Raw genomic sequence first — 22241 nt, forward strand, 5'->3', positions numbered from 1 at the left:
CTCGCTAACACTACAGTCTATCGAGTGGATGCTGCCCCACATCCAAGTGAGCACCGTTGAGCGAGTCAAGATGTTGAAGAACATAGAAAATGGCAAGAACTTCGATGTGCCATTCCGATCCTGGAGCCTGGAAACTTATCCTGGCTTGCCTCATAGTCAGCGTATCAATTGGATAGTAAAGTCCAGCTTCGCTACGGAAAAACCAAGATACATCATCGTCGGGCTTCAGACCGGAAGACAGCTCAATGCAGGAGTAAGTCGCTCCGTATTCGATAACTGTCAAATACGTAATGTAAAAATATTTTTAAACAGCGAAAGTTATCCGTACGTTGACATGAACATGGATTTTGAAAGTGGAAGATTTCTTCTAGCATATCAAATGTATGCCAAGTTTCAGCAAGCTTACTACGGGCGGATACAGTCACCGATACTGAGTCCTGACAGTTTCAAGAACAAGGCACCGTTAATGGTGTTTGACGTTTCCAAACAGGATGATCGTATAAATTCAAACTTCATCGACTGTAGGATCGAGATAACGACTATCGGAAATATTCCGCCAAACACCTATGCTTTTTGTGTGATACTTCACGATCGGCTTGCATCGTACAATTGTCGAGACAAACTTGTGAAAATTCTGACATAAATACTGTTTCGTTTTCGATAATAATTTAGTTACGACCGAGCATTGCTAGCCACAAAATGTACTGCAACCTGCAAGGTTTCCAGAGCCAAAACGGATTCGTGCTCAAGGAAATTGGCGTCACTCACGACGGCCAGACTCGAACCCGCAGCTTCCGCCCCCCGTATCCGTGGAAACTACTAGACGAAAAAATTAAACGGTCGAATGAATGGCTATGTAAATATTATCATGGACTAGAGTGGGACGAAGGAAAAATTCCGTACCACCAAGTGAAAAACACACTTCAAGATTTACTACTGCAAAACGAAATAATCTACGTTGCCGGACCTGAACAGAAGAAATGGATGAGCAAGTTGTGTGACGACGGAGCAGCTGAAATTGTGGATATACAGACCGACTACGGTTGTCCTTCCCTGCGCAAGCTTAGTGCAATATACGACGTGCAGCCACGTGACAAGTTTGAACGTGTCTGTGCCTGTACAAACTCGCAGTTAATGCAGAAATGGCACACTCAATGTTAGTAGGAGCCTGCATATATAAATGGCGTACCTACGTACGTGCCTTCAGTTGACGTTCAGCCTGCAAGAAGATGTTTACGTTTCATCCTGCTAACGTGTACGTGAGCGCAAGACCTAGCTTCAGCAGTGTAGAGTACAGCTACTGGGATTCCGGGTATCTACGTACATATACAGAAACCTGTGATGGAGGCGCTCAGCATTGGCGGTTTGCGCACTTTCCTGTGTCCTACCAACCGACCCAGCAGCTGGTAGATTGTTGCGAACCTGGAAACTGTGCCGTCTATCACATGAGACCACACACAATCCTTCCTGCCAGCATCGCTGAGGTAGTCGCCTCGTCTGCATGTGCAACATCAAACATGGACGTGTTGCAAACTGTTGCGACCTGTGATGCTTCTACGCAGACGTCCAAACGGTGTGCGTCTCGTCGTCGCAGTTCAGGCAGTGAATCTGTCCCAACTAGCACTGAGCCTAAGCCCAGGCGCAGACGTGGTCACAGACGTCACCGACCATGTCTTGTCGGAGTGGTCGACGTTGCAGAAGATGACCAGCTGGAAACCTGTGTTCCTGATCGCGTGACCGGCGAACCAGTTGGAACCGGAGTCAACGAACCAGTTGGAACTGGAGTCGACGAGTCAGTTCGTGCGGCATTAAAGACTTTGCTTGTGAAAATGCTTGATTCCTTAACCTAATATGTATTTGTGTACTTTTTATAAATAAATGTGTAAAACTTGAACTCGTGTGTTTTTTATTTCTACAATTTTTAGGTACCTAATAAAAAATTTTAAATACAGACGATATTTTGACTCATGTAGTATACCAGTAGACCACGGGTATATAAGCGAGGTTCGGACGACTGGACCCGCAGTTCACCTCTGGCCGCGGTGCAGTACGGACGTGCTCTCTCCATTAAGTTTCGTGAGATTTAGTTACTGCTCCAATGTCGTCCGGGATAGACTGTTTACCATCAGCAGCGGGGACCTCGATGGCAGCAACGATGATGGCGTCGGAGATCCCGATACCTGCTGCAGAGGAGACAACGATACGTGCTGTTCCACCATCAGCTGAAGTTTCACCATCTGCATTCCAGACATCAATTAATGAAGAGCGTACAGCGCATCAATGCAAATATTGTGGTGCATCATTTACTAGAACTTCAAATGCGCGCAGACATGAAAGAAGCAGCTGTCAGAATAATGCTCAAAGAATACAATTTCAGTGTATAAAATGTAATAAACTAATTTCACTTCTCGATAGCTTACATCATCATTATAAAAAATGCTATCGAGAAAGTTAAGTGCGAGTATAATTCCACGGTGCATTCTACCACGAAAATGAAGCCATAGGACGTAACGGACAATCGCTTGCTTCAAACAGTGTTTTCCAACACGAAGAAGAAAGATCAACGAAAGCGTAAAGCTAACGTCGGTGACATTGTGCGAATCTCCAAGCAGAAAGGTATCTTCGAGAAAGGTTTCACTGCGAACTGGAGTCCCGAACTTTTCCGTGTGACACATGTTCGTGAATCAGAGCCTAGGACCTACTACCTCGAAGATTTGGACCACATACCTATCCGTGGCGGCTTCTATGCCGAAGAGATTCAGCCTACGTTGTATCCTGATATGTACTTGGTGGAGAAGATTATAAAACGAAGAAATGGACTGTCCTACGTCAAGTGGTGGGGCTTTCCACCTCGCTTTAATTCGTGGGTGGCAGATGCAGACATCGAGAAATCCACAAGACTTTAGTAATTTGTCTGTGTATTTTTTTGTACTTGTAGTATGTAATAAAAGTATTTTAAAAGAACTTGTGGTGTTTTTATTTTCTCAAACCTAACACTTTTTTAGTATTTTTTAAAAATATTAAAGTTGTTTTGTATCGTCTAAGGATCGAACCAAGGACCTAAGTCGATCTTATCAATCAGTATATAGATTAAAAATTTATTTAATGAATTTTGAACTTTTTCCCGAATCTCTAGCATTAAAATTACGGATTTCAAAGATGGCGACCATAACGGTAATTGCAACGGTGACCTCATAATCCATGATGGTGCTTCTGTCTCGAACAGGTGGTGCTATTATTACTTTAAATTAAAAAAAATTACAAGTCCAAATATGCATGTAATTTTTATATATACATACCTTATTTAATTTTCAATCTGGTAAATGTCTCGATGGCCGAGCGGTTAAAGGCGTATGTTTTCCAACCTAGAGATCAGAGCTGCGATGGTTCGAATCACAGCGTTTCCAATATATTTTTCATAAAAAATTAAATTTAAAATGTCGATAAGGCTCATAATAGCTATGGTAGGTAATGGAACATCGACCTTATGTGATGAGACAGGGCGACGCTGGCGCTCTCTAGGACCAAACGACAGAAACAAAGTCGACGGTATCCAAGATGGCGGCCTGCGGTGGAACAGAAAAAAACATGAGCGCCGCTGGCGCTATCTAGGAACATACAGCAGAAACAAAGTCGACGATATCCAAGATGGCGGCCTCCAGTGGAACAGAAAAAAGTCAATATGGCGACGGAGACGAATTTTCCATCATAATGAATGGGGCGCTCGATTTAAAGATGGTGGATCCAATATGGCCGCCGTGATCTACTTGTCCCGTTACGTTATGTCCCGTTACACTGTGTCCCGTTACATTGTGTCCCGATACGCGGCGCCCCGTTACGCTGTGTCCCGTTACGCGGCGCCCCGTTACGCTGTGTCCCGTTACGCTTATCCAATATGGCCGACGTGACGTCAGAGATGGACGTGACGTTAGAGATGTGGATCGGCTCTCGGCTCCACATCCTGCATCCTGATCTCGGAAAATATGACCGTCGAGGTCAAGGTCAAGTCCTGATAGAGGCTTAACTGAGGCTTGAGTTAAGGATGCTTAAGCCTCTTTAAGGACATTTCTAGCCACTGGGATTTTTACGGACTAAAACGAGAAATTTTCCCTCGAAACGGGAATTTTTCCCTCGAAAACGGGAAATTTTTTCTTAAAACGGGAATTTTTGAGTCATTTTGAGTCATTTTTGAGGACTTTTGAGGAAGTTTTGCCGCCGTGACGTCACAAATCCAAGATGGCGGACACCGACACCACCACCACCGCCTGGCGCCTGTCCCAGTTCCGGCCAAAACATACTACTCTTATCATATTGCGTAGTGGATTTTTAACACAGTCATTCTTCTGGTGTTGTCTTCCATTCTTTCTCAAGATAAATTCTTTGCTGCAAAACTTACACCTGTGTCCTTTCGATACAGCGACAGACACCGAATCAGGATTCATATTAGTTACTGTGACTAATGTTAGATACAAACAGACAGTTTTCCAATTGGAAACATTACTTAAATATAATTTTTTTTAATATTTCTTAAGCGATAGTTAAGTTATCTCATGCAAAGGTACTTGTTGTAAGTAGTTCTGCTTTTCAACAACAGATGACACCACGTATTGCTTGCAGGTAAATAATATTTCTTTCTTTCATGCGGGATGCAGGATTCTCACTAACGATCGCAATAGAGGGATGGCATCGCTAGACTCCAAGGAGAAGGTAGTTTGTTCATCCAGTTAGTGTTTCTCAGATTTCTCAGGGTATATATTATTATTTGACTGAATGATTTTTTTTAAAATTCCACCTAATAAAAATAAAATAGAAGCACTCAGAGAAAACCATCAGGGATGATGTCGTTTATAAACATAATAAATTATCAATTTTTTTAAAAAAGTCCAAATTTAATCCTGCTTAAGCAAAGAGTTCACAAGCCCGCTTGTGAACTCTTTGCTTAAGCAACATGAGAGTTCTAGCACAAGCCCGCTTGTGAACTCTTTGCATTACGACAATAATTTTCCTTGTCTTGAGAGAGATTATGTTCGTGGCTCTTCCGATCTCGACGAAGAACTTAAATTGAATGATGATAATGATTTATGGAAGAATGAAGACAATGGAAGAATCCTTAACGTGAAAAGTGAGAATACATTCCAGCCGAATTCAAGTAGATCTTTCTTACTTTGTAAAAATGATGGACTCCTAAAAAGGAAGCATGAAGATGATAATGGCACTTCGACATCATCGATATCGAAATCATATGGTAATCTGGGTGAAGAGGATGTCTTCTACAGTGATTGTTACAGTGACTCTGAGGCTGTTGACAAAAGCATAGACTGTGATGAAGCACCTAAAGCTGACAAGATCGAAGAATGTAACGGTGTCCTGAGCCCGAAACGATGGAAACGATGTGTTTTAATAAATAAATCTGATAACGCTTATTATGATCACTGGGACGATTGTGATATTAAAAGTATTTATAATAAACAAGCAAGTGAGATGGTGGTAGAAGAGATTGATTACACATCGTGGAAAGATACAAACTTATTGGTTGACCGGCTAAGACTTCTACATGGCTCGCTTTGTGCAGGAAACTATTCGTGCATAAAAGAAATATCCTTCATACTCGAATAACTGAGAAAAGCTGGCTACATACAATAATGGCTTATTTTACTTCTATTTATATATTCTTAAGAAATAAATTAAATATTAAAAGTAAAAATTTAATGTTTTTATTTCTTGCATTCTGATTTCTAACTAAGACTTAGTTCTCGTAACTTGTGTTATCAAATGTGCAAATGTGTTGCCTTTTTGATGGTGCTTCCAAAATGTGCTTCCTTCTTTTGTTGATGGTGCTTCCAAATGTGCTGCCTTTTTTGATTGTGCTTCCAAAATGTGCTGCCTTTTTGATGGTGCTTCCAAAATGTGCTGCCTTTTTGATGGTGCTTCCAAAATGTGCTGCCTTTTTGATGGTGCTTCCAAAATGTGCTTCCTTTTTGTTGATGGTGCTGACAAATGTGCTGCCTTTATTGATTGTGCTTCCAAAATGTGCTGCCTTTTTGATGGTGCTTCCAAAATGTGTTTCCTTTTTGTTGATGGTGCTTCCAAATGTGTTGCCTTTATTGATTGTGCTTCCGAAATGTGCTGCCTTTATGTTGATGGTGCTTCCAAAATGTGCTTCCTTTTTGTTGATGGTGCTTCCAAATGTGCTCTCTTTATTGATTGTGCTTCCAAAATGTGCTGCCTTTATGTTGATGGTGCTTCCAAAATGTGCTTCCTTTTTGTTTATGGTGCTTCCAAATGTGCTCTCTTTATTGATTGTGCTTCCAAAATGTGCTACCTTTACGTTGATGGTGCTTCCAAAATGTGCTTCCTTTTTGTTGATGGTGCTTCCAAATGTGCTCTCTTTATTGATTGTGCTTCCAAAATGTGCTGCCTTTATGTTGATGGTGCTTCCAAAATGTGCTTCCTTTTTGTTTATGGTGCTTCCAAATGTGCTCTCTTTATTGATTGTGCTTCCAAAATGTGCTACCTTTACGTTGATGGTGCTTCCAAAATGTGCTTCCTTTTTGTTGATGGTGTTTCCAAAAGTGATTCCTTTTTGTTGATGGTGCTTCCAAATGTGCTCTCTTTATTGATTGTGCTTCCAAAATGTGCCGCCTATACGTTGATGGTGCTTCCAAAATGTGCTTCCTTTTTGTTGATGGTGTTTACAAATGTGCTGCCTTTTTTTGATTTTGCTGCCTTTTCGTTTATGGTCCTTCTATTTTTAATGTTGTTTTGACTCTAATATTATTGTTGATGGTTCTTGATTTGACTAGCGTATTATTCCATATGGTGCATGTATATAAGCAAGTCCTAGAAAGCAGGATGCTCAGTTTGTTACTGACGTCGGCGGTGTAAGGATCGCCTAGTTTGTTTCTTCTGGTGCATGAGTCGTGTCAATTAGCTGTTCTTGAGATTTCGATGGCATCTTTACCGACTTTAACGTCGAACTCGATGGAGGATGTACCATCGACTACGGGAACCATGACGTCAGCGCCGACGATGTTGAAGCAGATCCCGTTGGCAACGCCTCTGACAACACTGGAGGAGACTTCGATATGTGCTGTTCCACCATCAGCTGAAGTTTCATCATCAGCAATGGATTCTTCAACTAATGAAGAGCGTACATTGCGTCAGTGCAAATACTGTGACGCATCATTTACTATCACCTCAAATGCTCGCAGACATGAAAGAAGCAGTTGTTCTAATAATGTTAAAAGAATACAATTTCAGTGCAATAAGTGCAAAAAACTAATTTCACGTCTTGATAGCTTACATCTTCATTATAAAAAATTCTCCGAGAAAGTAAAGTGCGAGTATAATGAACCTGGTTATTGTTTTGACTCATGTGTTGTACCAGCTGATGAGACTATATAAGTGAGACCCTGGTGATATGGACTTCAGTCCGTCTGTGGCTGCTGTGATGAACGGATCGGATAGTTAGACTTGATTAACATAATAGACCTGTATCTAGCTATTCTTGAGAACTCGATGGCATCATTACCGCTATCTACACCAACCTGGATCGAAGGTCTACCATCATCAGTGCAGAGCACGATGACAACGACGTCTACAGCTACACCTGCTCTCTCAGCACAGCAGGAGATTACGACGTGTGCAACATCTTCCGCAGAGCAGACCTCAACGGCTTCAGAAGTTAACATGTCAGCAGTGTTACAATGGTTGTCAACAGTGGCGTAGCGTGCCATCTCGGCGCCTGGGGCGGGAGACCCATTTTGCCGCCCCCATTCTATAGGTGCTTAATTAAAATTAAATTTCACATGCAATGAGGTACCTTTTATTGAAGTTAAAATAGGATGAGCGGTTTTACAAGCGGATTCTACGGGCCTTATGAGCAGCGAAGTCAGAAATAACTTTGTCAAAATCAATTTTAGCAGCCAATTCTTGTTCAATCGACAATATAGCCAAGTTTGATAGTCTAGCGGAGCTCATAGTAGATCTGAGGTAATTTTTTATTAGCTTCAACCTCGAAAAACTTCTCTCACACTTGCAACACTAATCGCCAAAGTCAAATATATACAAATCAAGATGACTATATTTGGAACCGAAATTCCGAGATTCAGTTTTTGAATGAACTGGAGGAGCTCCAGTGGTCCTTTACCACTTATTTCTTCCTCTGATTCAGAACAGGCAACAACAACAAACTGCTGAGTGCGAAAGAGAGGCATCGACACGGGCTGACGCGTGAAACAAAAGATTTTGTATGAGTAATTAACATAATAAGGAGTGCCGCTCAACTCGGCTCGCGCGCCGGGCGGCGCGGCGTGATGCGATGTTGCCGTTCGTATGTAAACAAACAAACGTTATAAAGAGCTCTGTCAGTGATTTCGCAGTTTTTCTTCTAAATAAATATTAAAAAATAGTTGGTGTGCAAAATTTTAGATAAAAATGGAACATTATAGTGTGTCTGACACATGTAATGAATGAATCATAGATCAGATCTCAACCCGCTTCACCGGCGACCCGCCCCCGCGGGCTGCCGCCCGGGGCGGGCCGCCCCCTCCGCCCCACCCTTGCTACGCCACTGGTTGTCAACAGTTCCAGTGGCATTGATGAAGGAAGGAGCAACCAGCGGTGTTCCATCACCCGACTGCACGTACTGTGAGAAGATCAAAAACTTGGAATTATGGGATTATGTAATACACAATTGTAGTAATAACTCTGAACGCATTAAATATCAGTGCAACAGGTGTTTAAGCAAGTTTGTACAATATGGAAGATTAAAACGGCACCTCAGGAATTGTGATAGATTGGCTGTACATTCATCGGAATCAAGCTGTATATTTTGTAACAAAACATTGGCAAATATTCGAAGTGCACAACGACATGAAATATATCACTGTCCTTTTAATGAAGTCAATAATTCGACTTTGTGTGCAAATTGTGGTGTACCAATATGTCGAGCTGATAAACTGAATAGACATTTAAAGTCATGTAAAGGACATAGTCCGTATAGTAAGTAGACTGTTTGAATCGAGAGATCCACGAAACTTTGGTAATTTGTCTGTGTGTTTGTTGTACTTGTGGTAGTGTATAATTTATGTAATAAAAGATTTTTTAAAAGAACTTGCGGTGTTTTTTATTTTCTCAAACCTGCCACTTTAGTGGTACTTTATTAAAATATTAAAGTTGTTTTGTATTGGCCAGGGATCGAACCAAGGACCTAAGTCGATCTAATCAATCAGTATATAGATTACAAAATTATTTAATGAATTTTGAACTTTTTCCCGGATCTCTAGCATTAAAATTACGCATTTCCAATATGGTGGTCTTGATGTCTGATAGGATGATGGTCGTAGAGGATTTAGAGTCTCTTTACGAATGTTGAACATGGTATATTGAAATTATTATTTTTTACATAAAATTAAACATTATTACATCGATCGGGTATCGAACCGAGGACAGGAGCGGATCAAATCAATATGTAAATTAATAAGTGATTTATTTAATGAATTTTGAACTTTTTCCTGAATTCCTAGCTAAATAATTATGGATTTTCAAGATGGCGGCCAAATTTCAAGATGGTTGGTGTCACAGTAATAAATGATTACTGCACTCTAGCGGATAAGAACTAAACTAACATGGCGTCAGCGTACTCTCGCTGACGATACAATGATGATGGCTTCCAGCATCGAAGACAAGATGGCGGACATGGCGTCATACTAGATGACGTTATATATACTTTGAAAAAAAAAATGGTGGGAGTCAGTCTGCCTGCAGCCACCACGAGGGAAGGATCGGTCGCCATTTTTTTTGCCCTCACCAGGTTCGAACCGAGGACTCCGAGCTCCGTGTCGTAAAAGTTTGTTTTTTTATAAATTTTAAATTTTTTTTCATTAAACTCGGATAATATATTTAAAGATGGCGGCCATAACGGAAATTGCCACGGTGATGTCATCATCCAATATGGCCACTTGGAATAATGTAATCGGATGGATGGTTTGTTTGTCGCAAATATAAATGAAAAGTCATTCCCTTGCATTACTCTATCATCAAACCTAAACATATAAAGGCATACGTATATATAATAAACGTAGTTTAGAATATGGCTTCATGTTCCAAACTTATCTCGACTTGTCTCGACTGGTTACACATTGCATAACACTTGTAGGTTTTTAAATTCAAACTTGGCATCATCCGGCGACAATGCATTGAATTAAATATGGCCGACAGTGGCGCCATCTGGTAGCGACTTAATGAATTAAAGATGGCGGCAACGGAGAACTTGGTGAATACAGGCTACCGACTTGTCTCGCCTTGTCCCCCCCCCCAGACTTGTCTCGACTGTCTAGACTTGTCTCGACTCGTTCCCGACTTGTCTCGACTGACTACATAACACTTGGCGCCATCCGGCAGTAACTTTAAGAATTAAATATGGCGACGGTGGTGCGCTCCGGCGGTAACTTTAAGAATTAAAGATGGCGGCGGTGGCACACTCTGGTAGCAACACTAGGAACTAAAGATGGCGACGGTGGCATCATCTGGTATCGATTATATGAACTAAAATATGGCGACGGTGGCGCCATCTACCAGCCAACTTGAGAACCAAGATGGCGGCGCCTCTGACAACAATTTTTTGTATTTGGCGCGCGATACTAGCGACATCTACCAGTCAACTTGAGAACCAAGATGGCGGCGCCTCTGGCAACTAATTTTTGAATTTGGTGCGCGATACTAGCGACATCTACCAGCCAACTTGAGAACCAAGATGGCGGCGCCTCTGGCAACTAATTTTTGAATTTAGCGCCATCTGGTAGTCTGTGCTGGAATTAAATATGGCGGCTGTATAATAATTTTAATTTCAAATGTGGCACCTTAGGTATGCATTAAGGAAGGCAAAAGATGGCGGCTGATGTTTACATCAAATTTCGAAAATTTGAAGTTCGAAATAAAATTCGAATCCAAGATGGTGGCCGTGACGAAAAGTGCAATGGTGACATCACGATTCGAAGTTGGTGGAAATTTCTAGAAATAAAAAATGGCGGATGGATTAGCATGGATTAACATATGGATTAGCATAGATTGGCATATGGATTAGCATAGATTGGCATACAGATTAGCATAGATTGGTATACGAATTAGCATATATTGGCATATGGATTGGCATATATTGACATGGATTAGCATAGATTGGCATGGATTAGCATAGATTGGCATGGGTTAGGTTAGGAAGGTTAGCATAGATTAGCATATGGATTAGGTTAGGTTAGGTTAGGTTAGGTTAGCATATGGATTAGCATACGGATTAGATGACGTCATCAGGTTGGCAACATCGATGGTCGCAAGGCTAAAGGTCAGGGTCGAATTTCAATGTCAGGGTCAAATTTCAAGGTCAAGGTCAAATTTCAAGTTCAATGTTATAGTTCATGGTCAAGGTCAAAGTTAAATTTCAATGTCAAGGTTCAAGGTCAATGTTCAAGGTCATAGTTAAAAGTCAAGGGTCGAATTTCAATGTCAGGGTCAAAGTTCAAGGTCAAAGGTCAAGGTCAAAGGTCAAGAACTCGGTTAAAGGTCAAGGTCAAAGGTCAATAACTCGGTTAAAGGTCAAGGTCAAGGTCAAAGTTCAGGGTTCAAGGTCAAGGTCAAAGGTCAAGGTCGGATCCTGGATCCTGCGCCTGTCCTTGAATCGGCTATATCCTACTACTTAGATACTCCCCTGAAACTGGTCTAGACGTGGCCCCGTATGGCGAGGGACATGGAGACACCACTTCAACACAGCTCAGGGGTGTTGGAGAAGAGCTATGTCGAGACACTGTGGAAACCCATCACCATCACCAACACTACCCCTGTACTGGCTAAGCCCCTCCAGCAAGGCTGCACTGAGGGCGCGTATCTTAACCTATAACATTTCTGGGACTCTTCAGAACACCCAGAGAGCCCGTAATACCGCCGAGGTCCTATCCACCCACTGCTAGCTGTCAAGGCTAGTACCGCTGCTCACCCGCCCAACTGTTTCGGAGAGGGGGCTCCTAGGGCTCGCTCTTCAGCATAGAGCGACCAGTTGCCAGTGCAAGTAAAAGACAAGAGACAGTGAGCGGGCACCTGTCTGATGGCGTCCTCGTGGAACTGCGCGAGCACGGACATGTCCGAGTCCCCGCTGCCCACCAGCTCGTCCTCGCCGCCGTCCTCTTCGTCCTGGGGGCGGGGGCTGCGGGGGCGGGGCACGCCCTCCTCGGTGTAGGACATGCCCTCAGTGCCGCGCACCAGCGCCGCCGACTCCGAGTAGGGGCCGGCCCCGCGCGGCCCGGCGTGCGACGGCTGCCTCGCGGGCATCCCGAGCCAGCCGGCCGACGATCATCTGCAACAACCACCACCATGCATGTCTCTGCAGTAATGTCACGGCCACGGCTCTTTTTACTTGTTGCATTTAACCACATTGTAGGTGAAGGTTCCACAGTCTTTTCGGCCACCATTGTGTTACACTCTCTGGGAACATTTTGGGAGACTATGGGTCATTAAATTTCAAATGCATAAATAATAAGTGCAGTTTCGTCTATATCTGAGCCTATATTTATTTTCCTTTTATAGATGATGAAACATGAGTAAACAAAAACAATATATAACAACAATACCTGGGTTTGGTAAAGAAGTTGATTACTCCAAATACATAATTGGACTAATATATGCATACTATAAAATTTACTATATGGGCCGGCCCTAATCAATATTATTAAGTTATCTTTGCCATAGTAAAAAAAAATAAACAATCCCATACTTTATTTCTTAGAACATAGCATCATTAAAGTCCTGTAGTTATATAATTTTCGATATCTCAGGATCGTCGAAGTAGTAGCCTAACTGGCTAGCTGCAGGTATCATGGAGAATTTGGAGGTATGATGATTGAAGCTAGCTGGCCAAGGATGATGATCTATACTACAGATGGGCTACCAGGGTGCCATAGCAGTCCTTGGTCACCGAGGACAAGGAAGAGCTTGTGGACGCCATGTCGGCTCCAGGCTCTTGGATCCTGTCTGTGAACAAGCCAAATCCAAAAGAATTAGACCTGCTTCACAGACAGTCAAATGGGTAAAAATTCCCACAAAATCTGTGATGGTCGGGGAAGAGAACGGTTGTCGAAACTCACCAAAACAGGGTGTTGCTCCTAGCGCTCAGGAAGTGGGCCCGCCAGGAGGTGAGCGAAGACAGTAGGAACAAGCGTGGTTGCCGTGGAAGCACTCATAATTTAGAATTATTAAAATTTAGCCAAAATATAAAAATCTCTACATTGAAAACACAGACTGACTAACTACTATCGAACTTAAGGAAACATCCCTTGACGAGACATTCTCGTACGGTGGCAGAAGTGGAATCTTTCTGAGGGCTGGCCGAGACGCGAAGCAGTCAGTCTGAAGTTGCGGCAAGAAGTTCGTGGTAGGGCGAGGTGATGCTTAATTAAAACAGGCGCTTGATTTAGAAAGAAAGGGGAGGACTTCGGCTTCGAAGTGGTAGCCGAGATATTCTGGCACCCATTTGCAGTGCGACCTACAGAGGAGTGGCCGAACCAAGAAGTCGACTTGTTACATATCTCTCCCGAGGCTACTTCGAAAGTATGGGGCTAATGGAGGAGACTTGTGGAGCACTCTGGTGGCTTGGAAGAGAACGATAGGGAAGTGTTGGCTGTGTGTATCGCTAGGGGGGCAGTGACGATTAGCAGGCATTCAAAAACCCAGGGTAAATAACTCACAAATCCACCACTAGAGGTCAGAGGCGGTACATTCGAACGCTCATGTCCAGACCTTGAGACAGATCGTCCCTGCCCGGGGTTAATGACTAGTCAAAGCTCTCGGCAGTGTTCCCAGGAAAGGCTGGAGAGGGGGGGGGGAGGAAAGTTGCAGGTGCAGTGGGAAATGTGCTCTACTGAACCTAGGGACGTGCCTGTATGTTGGGGAAACAGTCCTGGACATGGCTGAAATTGCTTGCGTAACGGCTGAAATTTCTCGTGTAAGGGGGGTCTTAGAAACGGGCTGCTCTGATAGCTTGCAGGTCATAGCAGTTCTTGTCATGGCTGCAGGGATAATTACAGGCGATGGGTGTGCGCCAAAGCGAGAATAAGACGAGCCTGTTTGCTGGCTCGTGAGATGGTTGGCAAAAATCAGATACGTCGCTGGGAACGAATTGGGGAACTAGCCTGACAAATATTAAGTGGGAGTGTGCAGTGAGTGGAAAAAGTTTAAGTTTTAGCTACAAAATTACTGCTAAAATAATAATTTAAAAATTCAAATTGACAATTGTGCCAACAATTCTAATTGGCATCACAATTGCAGTCAGTGGTGGTCTTATGGAATGGGCCAACCGCCATTTGCCCAACACACCTCATAACAACCAGATCTATAACGATAAACCCGAGTGATTACAAATAATCTACTCCATGTTGCACCTCGCTTCTGACCTTTGAAATCGGTTCAATTTTTTGGTGATACTTGTTAATTTAATACCTGGTTTCATTATGTCAGAAATGTGTTAGAATACATCCTAAGAAGCAAGTCATTCGCGGTCTACAAGGCCGTGCACATCCGATCCCCCCGGTAACTATTCCTAGATGGCTAACCCGAGAAGGTGTGAAGGATGGATCTTTTACATGTCCAAAATTGGAATAAATTCCAATCATGGTCATGGGCTCCGGGAGCCGAGAAACGGGTATGCCGTTTCCAAGGAGAAATAATTTCCTAAGGAGCAATAATTTTTTATATTTTCGGACCTCCCTTTAACCTGAGAGATATTCCATACCGTCCAAAACCCTTCGGTCACGGAAACTGTGTCCAACATTGATTTTAGTCGTCATCATCAGGGTGGCATTTAACTGGCATGTGCTGCAGGATGCTACTATTCTGATGGCGACTGCAATGCAGGAACTGATCTAAGCTCTCTCCTTCACTCGGGGCATAAATTGTGATTAACGCCCTCCCATATTCACCAAAAGAAAAGGTGTAAATGTACAAGCATAAATTACTTTTCTTGTTGCCAAACTCACTAGAGACTGAGTAACATGAGTATTTATAATGATTCAAATCAAAATGTTGGTAGATATTGAATAATAATTTTTTTATATTCGCCTTTTAATTAACACTTTTTAAAGAAATCTACAAAAATTTTGTTGGCCAATTCTGCTCACCCTATAGTCTGGGCCCCGGTAATGACTGCATCCCGCTACCCCGCTTTCAACCCGTAGATCCATCAACTCTGCAATTTCGACGTGGCTAAATCCCTCAAGATGAGATAGGACAAGAAACTGCATGTTCAGATTTCTGAAGTGTTTCATTTCATAGCTGTTAAAAATCGCTCCTCTTTATACAAAAAACTCATTCAGGCTTAACTGCAGTTCTCCTTAAAATTTCCTCACATGCTTTTTCGTGACCCACACTTGGTCGCAAAAATAATAGCTAAATTCTTCATTGTTAATAACCTAACTATGTGTAACTCCAACTAGTAAACCTGCTGACCGAATCCTTTTCCCCCTTTATTCAACCAACATTGTTCCATGACCTTTATCCTACAATTGACAGGCCTCAACGCAGAAACCTTTGATCCCCCCCCCCCCCCCTTTTCACAGAGGAGCTCTCAATACCACATATAGAGTCTGTATGAGAATACAGTATGTCCATAAAATACCTCAGTCATAAATATTAATCGTATCAGATGTAAGCATTGTATTGAGTTGATTCAAGGTCACAAAGATCAAGTTCTAGATAAGCGCTTGCGCGAGTACTATTTTGTTGTTTTCTCGCTTGCAGCGCCACCTACGCAAAATGGCGACTCGTGAGAGTGTGGAAGGTTATAAGAACACATTCACACATGCGTCCACACAGGATACAGTTGCTACATACTATGGTGTACGTTGTAACCTTGCACATACAAGCGTTTGAGCGGGAAGTTGACTTTCTTGATCATGTGTTGGTTTTAATGGTCGAGACAGAGCTCTTTTTCGCTGGCCTCCTACGTTCAACTGACATAGCACCAATCGGTTATTTTCTTTCGGGGCTTTATAAAAGATCATATAATTGAAGAGGCTTATTGCTTCCATTACTCCGGACTTGTTAAACAAACCAAAGTGGTGGAAGAATGGGTCTTTATGTTGGGCGTGTGCCGTATAACTAGAGGTGCACATACTGAAAATTTGTAAGAAAAACAATTTTAGTTTACGTTCAATTTGATGAACGATTTGTTGTAAATAGTCTGAATTAAACTCTTATAATATACTCTTTCCAAAACATATTTTTTAATGGACATCCTGTGAATTTATCTTTTGAGTCATTCTTGTACACTGGTTCATGGCGGGAAGCTGTTGACCATAAACAAAAGTGATAGTCTTTCAGTACCTACTCGCCAGTGATGTGTAACGTCTAACAAATCGCATAACGAACTATGTAGTAACACAGCACGTATTATAATACAATGCTTAGAAAAATATTAAATTTATGTTATATTTTATACGTTACTAGCTGCAGTACCCAGCGTTGCCCGGGCTGAACACAGGGTGAAGGGGAACTGTTTAGAGATCAGATGTAGTTAGTACTTGTCTTCTTAATTTAAATGTCAAGTGTGCAAAATAATTTATATCACTTTCAGATCCCGACAGACGTTATTCTGCCAGTTTATAGTTATTTACCTGGTCTGTATGTAATCTAGACTCTATAAAGCAATATAGAAAAAAAAACTGAAAAATAAGGGATTACTAATATTGAAAAGATTCTATTATCTAGCTAATGCTCGGCATGCATTGCAATGCCTCATTCAGTTTTGTTTTGTAATATGTTTGAAGTAGTTACACATATACAAATAATCTATCCATGTCTCTAAATATATATTTATCTCTATCTACATCTATAGTCCTATATATCTATGTATCTCTCTATCTGTATTTGTCTCTTTATATCTACATATATACCTCACACTATCTCTATGTATTCTATATGATGGTACTGATTGCTTCGTTGTTAATATCACACGGGTGTTTTTTACTTGTATGGGAAAATTAAGAATGATAAGGCATCTAGTGCGTGGAAACTTCTAGCGCCTGCGGCATTGTCAACACACACTTCGTACGCGTACTGCATGTTGTATCTAACCCCCTCCAACGCATTTGATTCTAAATTGGACTTTTAGTAAGGATCCCTAATGTTATTGATAATATAATATAGCCTATAGCCATCCTCGATAAATGTACTATCCAACACTGAAAGAATTTTTCAAATCGGACCAGTGGTTCCTGTGATTAGCGCGTTCAAACAAACAAACTCTTCAGCTTTATAATATTAGTATAGATTATTTCACGACGTATTTATAACGCATTAGAAAAGCCACGTGGCAAAGCGTGGCGCTGTCCAAGAACACTATTAGCAGGACGAACGGTAAACAGATGTGTCTTATATCCACGGCGTTTGAAGAGAGGGAGAAAAAGAAAAGTTTGCCACATCGCACGCTTCTCCTTACTATTTCCGTCGCATTCAGTACATTACTCCCACCAAATGCCGTATACCGAGAGCTAAGATGTTACACATGAAAAAAAAAATTGGTTATCTGTAAAGTCGGTTTACGGACGATAGTTTAACGTGACAACGTCATAACAAAACATTGATGAAATGATTGCATACTTTTATGAATAAAATTAAATCATTTTTATTTTAATATTAAAATAATAAATACTTGGAATTATACTACTAATCAGATTTTTAAAATGCAAGAATAATTAACCTTAATTGCCGAAATTGTTGCTGTAATAAGCAGTGAAAACCACATTAACTTTTCACTTCACTTTATAAACAGTCGACGAAACAGTTCACGCGTAGATGACTTGTAATTAATTTTAAAAACTGACGTTTAGCTATAAAGTTTAAATATAATTATGAACAAGTTTTCATACAAATAAACTGTAATCAAATATCTATCATCAATTATATGAATCACCATAATGTTTTAGTCAATTGCACTCGCCGACAGCGTAACGGAACACAGCGTAACGGAACAATGAGCATAACGGGACACAGCGTAACGGAACAATGAGCATAACGGGACACAGCATAACGGAACAATGTGCGTAACGGGACACTTTTTCCTGTGTGCAGCCGGCGTTCATCGATTTATTAGACGTCACGTCAAAAAAAAAACACTTAAGGGGTGCCTCTCATTTCAGGTCAAGATTTTTTATTTAAAGTAATTATAGATAAACTTGTAAACTTTTTCAATTGTTTAACTTTCATGAAATGAAAAATATATATAGCGCATACTTTTTGCATAATTAGCTGGCAAAGTTACATTTTTAACGTTTTTAGGTTGTACAAATAAGGAGAATTTAATTTATTGCAGAACTGAAACTTTTTAGGTTTAACAGAAATGTCACTGGCTACTTCATGATATGGTTTGAATTTTTGCAGAAACTATTAATTAATTTTACCTGGAATTTCAAAATTCTCAAATTTGTGACGATTTTGACAGCCAAGAAACATGAAATGAGTTTTTGTGATAGAAATGCAAACCATATCATGAAGTAGCCAGTGGCATTGCAATTAAATCTAAAAAGTTTCAGTTCTGCAATAAATTAAACTCTCCTTATTTGTACAACCTAAAAACGTTAAAAATGTAACTTTGGCAGCTAATTATGCAAAAAGTATGCGCTGTATATATTTTAATTTCATGAAAGTTAAACAATTGAAAAAGTCTAAAAGTTGATCAGTGATTAATATAAATATAAAATCCTGACCTGAAAAGGGAGGCACCCCCTTAACACTGCCATCAAACACAAATAACGCTTTCACGCTCTAACTGTGCAAAGTTAGCTCCTTTTCTTGGGCACAAACTATAGAAGTCTTTATTATACGGTGTTCAAACATTAAGTTGATAAATATATATACTATTACACAAAGTTCTTCTATACGAAACCTTCATATTTAAATCAAACTATTACTGCAGCTATATATAACTCTAACATATCCCAAACACCACCCCAAATCATTTAATTGCTGTTACTGAGAATTTATTTTCCTTTTTTACACCAAACTATATTTCTGTTTAAAGGGACGGCACTGTTGGTTGTTTTAAAAATAAGTATTTAAATAAATGATCACTGGAGATATTTAGGTTCGAGTAGTATATAACAGGGCATCCGAGGACAGGGTTCAGGGTGTGGAGATGGAGCCGTGGTTTGTGACGTCACGGCGACCATTTTTTCTGTCAAATTTTCTCAACATTCCTCAAAAATGACTCAAAAATGGCTTAAAATTACTCAATTTCTAAAATATTTCCCTATATCGAGGAACAAATACTTGTTTTGAGGGAAAATTTCCAGTTTATTGTCAAAAATAAGGAATTCGAAAAACCTCATAAGACTTTTGCCTTAGAAAGAACCAAAATTCCTCAAAGAGGCTTAAATTCCGCATTTACAAGCCTCCAATAAGCCTCCGTCGGCCATCTTGGATGACCTTGAAAATAGAATTAAAATTCTTTAATTTTTGACCAAAGAAACTGAAACAAAATTCGAAAAAATATATAAAAAATTGCTTACTTCAAATGTTTAGTTACTTAATCGTCTTCGGTCCTCTGTTCGATTCCCGGCGAAGGTAAACAAGTAATTTATTAAAAATATATTTTAAAAATTATTAATAAAATTAAACAAAATTATAAAAATTCCTTACATCATACCAGCTATCATCAATTTGACCTAATTGCTGCAATTTTCGTTACGGCCGCCATCTTGAAAATTCCATAATTTTTATGCTAGAAAATCAGGAAATTTTTTAGAATTCGTAAAAAAATAACTAACTTAATTTTTATAAAAATAATTATATAAAAACACAGTTGCACATATCATTACAGTCACCTTGGAATCTAGAAACGTTGCACATTTCGTTACGCCTACCATCTTGGACGTGTATGACATAATCGTTGCGCGTTTCATTACGGACACCACCTTGGATTCTAGATCATTGCCATTTTCATAACGACCGCCATCTTGAAAATTCGTAATTTTTATCAGATTTTACCGGGAAAAAATTAAAATGTACAAAAAATGTAATTAAACAAAATTTATTAATGTTCGCAGGCTTTCACGGCCAATGTCTGAAGAAGCTTGGATTATAGGTTGTAGCCGTGTCCTTGGCGAATAATTCACCGACGTTTCGGTCGACATTACAGTCGCCATCATCAGGGAGCAGTTATCTACTGACTGCTCCCTGATGATGGCGAATGCAATGTCGACTGAAACGTCAGAAAAATATTCGCTAAGGACACGGCTACAACCCAGAAGCCAAGCTACTTAATGAAAATAAAATTTTATTCAAAACATGCACTAACGTCCTCGGTTCGAACCCGGTGAGGTCCAAAATAAAAATTGCGACCGATCCTTCCTCCACGGAAGCGCTGTAAGACTGACCTCCCACCACTTTGAACATTCCATATATATCGCCAGCTAGTATGACGTCATGTCAGCCATCTTGTTTTCGTCTGCTGGAGGCCTCCTCTTGTTATCGTCTGCTAGAGTTCGCTACCACCACGCTAGTTTAATTTTTCACCACTAAAGTGCAGTGTTCATTTATTATTACTGAGATGCCCACCATATTAAAATTTGGGCGCCATCTTGAAAATGTGTAATTATTCAGCTTGAAATTCCGGAAAAATTCCTAAATCATAAAAAATAATAATCAAATTTTAATAAAATATTATTTGGAAAAGGCACTTACGTCATAGAGCTCGCAGACTGACCTCCCACCACTTTTAACCATAATTGCAAAATATCTGTGTTTTCCAACGCCGGGAATCAAACTCCGGGTACCTTGGTAGGAGGCATATGTTCTAACCACCAGATAATAAAACAAATATTTATTGTTGGTGAATTAGAAGATATCATAATATTAAGAATCTAAACAAAAATTACGTAAACCAAAATTTCATGAAAAAATAAAACAAAATAAATAAAAAAATGCTTTATTCCATATGAAATAAATTCATAAGAGATTAGGTTTTAATACTTAGATCACTGTATATTTTGAAATTTTCTTGGTTATGAAGCATTTTTTCAACGTAATTTCAACCTTAAGGGGCCCGCTCCGTCAGGGGTGAATGTGTGTTAGTGAGGCGGGATGATAAGCGCGACGCTCGCTGGTGCTTCTAGCGCGGTGTCTCCTCTGGACTGGCGCGCAGTCTTCTCGTCGCCACAGGATAACTGTGAAACTTGAGCGGTGCCCGTAACATTATATGGCGGAGAAATGAAGATAAAGGTGTAATACAAGTCCCTTAAGTGCTTTCAAGAATCTGTAATGGTTGTTTTACGCCTAAAAATTACTCTGAAAACATGCGTTTTAGCCATGTTAACTCTTCTAAAAATACAGTTTAAAAACTTAATCCAAAATCAAAAGTACTTTTCAGCCCTCAGCGAACTCTTAAATAATTTTCGTAAGCAGATCCCACTCGGATATCTTGAGTAGTTTTGAAATCGCGTTTCCTGAAGCTCTGCGCACCGTATGTGTGCCCCGGTAGGCGGAGGCCTTATGGAAATTACTAATTTGTTTCTAAATTTGCGTAAGTAAACTTTTTTTTCAAGACCTCATTGACTAATAAAGCGAGAAGAGATAGAGAGCATGATTAGTTCGAACAAGTTTTGCATAACAAAGAAATGATCTGCAGGCGAGTACCTAGCATGCAAGAGGGCAAATGAGCAAATGCGCAAGTATGAAAAGTGAGCTATGATGAAAACACATAACGAACAGCTGTCATCTCCGTATTTGGGAAAGTAATTTGATAGCTAAAATACGATCCACACATTCGCCTTGCATTTTTTCGTTACTCCCTGAGCTATAAACAACGAAGTTTCACTTCAAAAACGGCGGTACGAAATCAACAGGCACGGTATATAGCAGACAGTGGAACCTGAGGTTCGCGAGCAGAAAGAAAGCAGACTAACTACACACTAAGACGCGCTGACACAATGCGAGCCGAGAACGGCTACAAGTCTGTCTTCATGCTAAGACTGGAGTGCATGGCTTTGGCCCGCGCTGTTACCAGATATCCAACATGTTACGAAGAAGTTCAGTGGGATGCACTCCTTCGGAATTATGACACGAGAAACATTTTGATAATTCATTATAGTAATTTATAATTTGTCTGGTCTGTCTATATTTATTTTGCAGTATACTGCATGAGCTACGTTTTTATTTCCGTTCACGTAGGGTTGAATCTTAGGTAGCGAGTGTCACTTCCCTTT

The 22241-nt window shown here is 40.5% G+C and overlaps 1 protein-coding gene across 1 annotated transcript in view; it reads right to left on the bottom strand.

Moving 5' to 3' along the window:
- The window catches only part of LOC134539383 (synaptic vesicle glycoprotein 2C-like), a 134135-nt gene that overhangs the window by 84148 nt on the left and 27746 nt on the right, over window positions 1-22241 (bottom strand). The window contains exon 2 of the mRNA XM_063381373.1: window positions 12091-12346. Within this exon, the coding sequence (XP_063237443.1) occupies window positions 12091-12321 (231 nt within the window). The 5' untranslated portion in view covers window positions 12322-12346. The remainder of the gene's footprint in view (window positions 1-12090; window positions 12347-22241) is intronic.

This window comes from Bacillus rossius, chromosome 15, assembly GCF_032445375.1.
Source record: "Bacillus rossius redtenbacheri isolate Brsri chromosome 15, Brsri_v3, whole genome shotgun sequence".
NCBI classification, from domain to species: Eukaryota; Metazoa; Arthropoda; class Insecta; order Phasmatodea; family Bacillidae; genus Bacillus; species Bacillus rossius.